General features: G+C 38.0%; 1 protein-coding gene across 1 annotated transcript in view; it reads left to right on the top strand.

Annotated features, from left to right (window-relative positions):
• The window catches only part of PLEKHS1 (pleckstrin homology domain containing S1), an 18,314-nt gene that overhangs the window by 329 nt on the left and 15,217 nt on the right, over positions 1–2,768 (top strand). Inside the window, 3 exon segments of the mRNA XM_035891505.1 lie at positions 898–1,030; positions 2,380–2,471; positions 2,577–2,683. Of these exon segments, the coding sequence (XP_035747398.1) occupies positions 898–1,030; positions 2,380–2,471; positions 2,577–2,683 (332 nt within the window).

Below are 2,768 nucleotides of genomic sequence, written 5' to 3'. Positions count from 1 at the left end.
CCAAATCCCACAGACTGCTGCCTGCATGTTTTGTTAAAGGGTTATTTAACAAAAATCATAGAATCATAGAGCTGTTTAGTTTGAAAAAGGCCTTTAAGATCATCAAGTCCAACCGTAAACCAAAACTTTGGAGAAGTCCATGGAAATGCACTGGTGCATTCTGCCTCCCCGCCAGCCCCTATTCCCATCTCTGCCACAGCCTGGCTATGCCAACAAGCAGGTTATTTAACTTCTCAGGTTTACAGTAAGATTCCCATTTCCCTGGTAATACTGGAGGCGACACTGCAAAAATAAGTTGATGTAAATAAAACCAGATACTCTCTGTTGACCACTGAAAAGATCACAGTACTAATCCACCTCTTAGAGAGCCGTGACGTTTACTTCATCAATGTTTATAAATTGCTTTGAGGGCATTGTATTAAGAGTGCTACAGACTTGCAAATTATTATAACTACCAGAATATTGATTTTAAACTCTTTAGGCCAAGCTACACCTATTTTATACAGGGCTGATCACACTGCTAAGGCAGTGTCAGAAACATATATGGGACGCAATATTCCTAGGTTACAGGTGTTGTGTCTAGTGCAAAGGAAGGGGCAAAATGAACTTCTGTTGGCAGGTGGTCTCACCACTTCCTAGGCAAATCATCTCTTTGGCCTATATAAATTTGTAATTTTTATTATTTGTAATTTAGTAATTATAAGAGAATAAATACAATATTATAGCTTATAACATATAATTTACTTTATAATAAAAATATTAGGAAGTATAATAGAATGCTTAGATGAATCATTGTAATTATTTATATAGCTTATATAGATTTTTCTGTGTTTATTTTATATAGTTTAATCAGCACTATGAAAATAAACACTTGTGAGAGATTTGTTATTTTCTCAGGCAACCGTGCGTGCAGTGAAATGCTGCTCAGCAGCAAGCACAGCAAAAGGAATTAACTTCAAGGTTTTTGCTCTGTTTACTTTCTGGGTGGAAGAAACAATCAGGATGGCTTCTACAAGTAAAAGTTCTGCAGGTACAAAATTTCATTTATTAAGATTTGTCAGTAGTAAGGCCAAATCAGGTTTCAATCCATTCTTATCAATATATTATATGATTCCTTTTGCCCTCCACCTGCCAAGGATTTTGTGGTAAACAATAAGTGAAAAACGGGAAAATAGCATACTGAAATAATTTGGAGCTCTCAGCTGGACTGTGTGTTAATTCTGCCCCTCGGCTTCCTTCCTTCAAGATTCTGTCCTAAATGCAGCATTTCCCTTTATAGCAGAATTTTGCTTATCCCTGACACAGAAGTTGAACTGACATTTGCAAAAAATGTTAAAATCCTTAAACATTAACTGGGAACTGGAAGATACAGTCAGTATCTCCAAGGCACTGAGGATGAAACCTTACCTCCACTGAAGTCAGTAGTAAATGGGATTTCAGCACCAAGCATTTCTTGCACCACCGGAAGGTCTGGTCATGTTGTATTTCCCAGGATTATGCATATTCTCTACTGTCCCTTACTGGAAGATCCAAAATGAGGTTGACTGTGCTCCTTTCAGTCACTGGATTCTTAAAAATCTTAATTTCCCATACATGGTTTATAGCTTAAAAAATGGAATGAGATTGCCACTCCTTTTATTGGGTGTTAAAGTGCATTAACAAAACTGAGATTTTTATCAGAAATCCACTAGTGATTAGAAAACATGAATCTTAAACTACAGCTGGGCACAGAGTAGGCAGGGTCGTGAACAAATACATTCAGGCATTTTTCCCCCCAAAGTTTTAGCTTATGTTTTACTTGTAAGACTTTTTCCTGTTGTCCCATCATGATCCGCAGTGTAAGATGATTTATCCTTAGCTGTGTTTGCAACACATCCAAGTTGAATGCCACCTACAGATGTCATTAGGGGCTATTTACTGTCTTTCAGGTCATTCATTGTGAATCATAGAAGCATAGAATCGTTTCGGTTGGAAAAGACCTTTAAGATCATCAAGTCCAACCGTTAACCTAACCCTGCCATGCCACTACTAAACCATGTCCCTAACCAAGTTAAGTAAGACCAGAGTCCAGAAGTTAAGTAAGACCAGTTAGATAAGACAGAGGCTCATGATATCTTCTGAGTCCCCCACATTGTCACTAGCATTTGTTTACAGTTTGGGCCAGTTGTCAGCAGTAACGTTGGCATCAGGGAAGCATGGCCTGGCCCTATATTTTATAGCCTTGATTTGTGTTTGTCTTCTGTAATTGTAATGTGCTTTTATGGCCATTTAAGCACAGAAACCCAATGCTCAGCAACAATTTCCAGTTCAAGCAGGTCTTTGTAAGAGATAAATAGGCAACAAATTAAGTAATGGTGCTGTTCGTTTCTCTTTGATTAGTGAGAACTCAAAATACGTTTTGCCCTGAAGGTGGTGTCTACAAGCATGGATTCCTCATCAAATCACCACCTCTTCAACTTTTTGGCTCACAGGTATACTAGCACAGTTTAGTCATATTCCAGCAATCCCTCAACAAGCGTCTGTTATTTCTGCTATCCTGAATTTTAATGAGAGACAAATTACTTTCTCTTCGGCAGAATTCCTGGAAAAGGCGTTTTTTCATCCTGTCCAAATCCAGCAAGGGCAATTACATCCTGAAGTATCTAAAAGGCCAGACCATAAAAGGCTCCATAGCTGTTGATCAGTATGTAACTCAAATTCATAACCTTCTTATTTTAAGTCATGTATCAACACACTTAAATGGCCGCTGATTGTACAGACACTTATTC

The sequence above is a fragment of the Egretta garzetta genome, unplaced genomic scaffold (genome assembly GCF_000687185.1).
Source record: "Egretta garzetta isolate BGI_Z169 unplaced genomic scaffold, ASM68718v1 scaffold273, whole genome shotgun sequence".
Lineage (NCBI taxonomy): Eukaryota > Metazoa > Chordata > Aves > Pelecaniformes > Ardeidae > Egretta > Egretta garzetta.
Note: the sequence above shows the minus strand (reverse complement) of the source record. Positions and strands in the feature narration are given on the sequence as shown.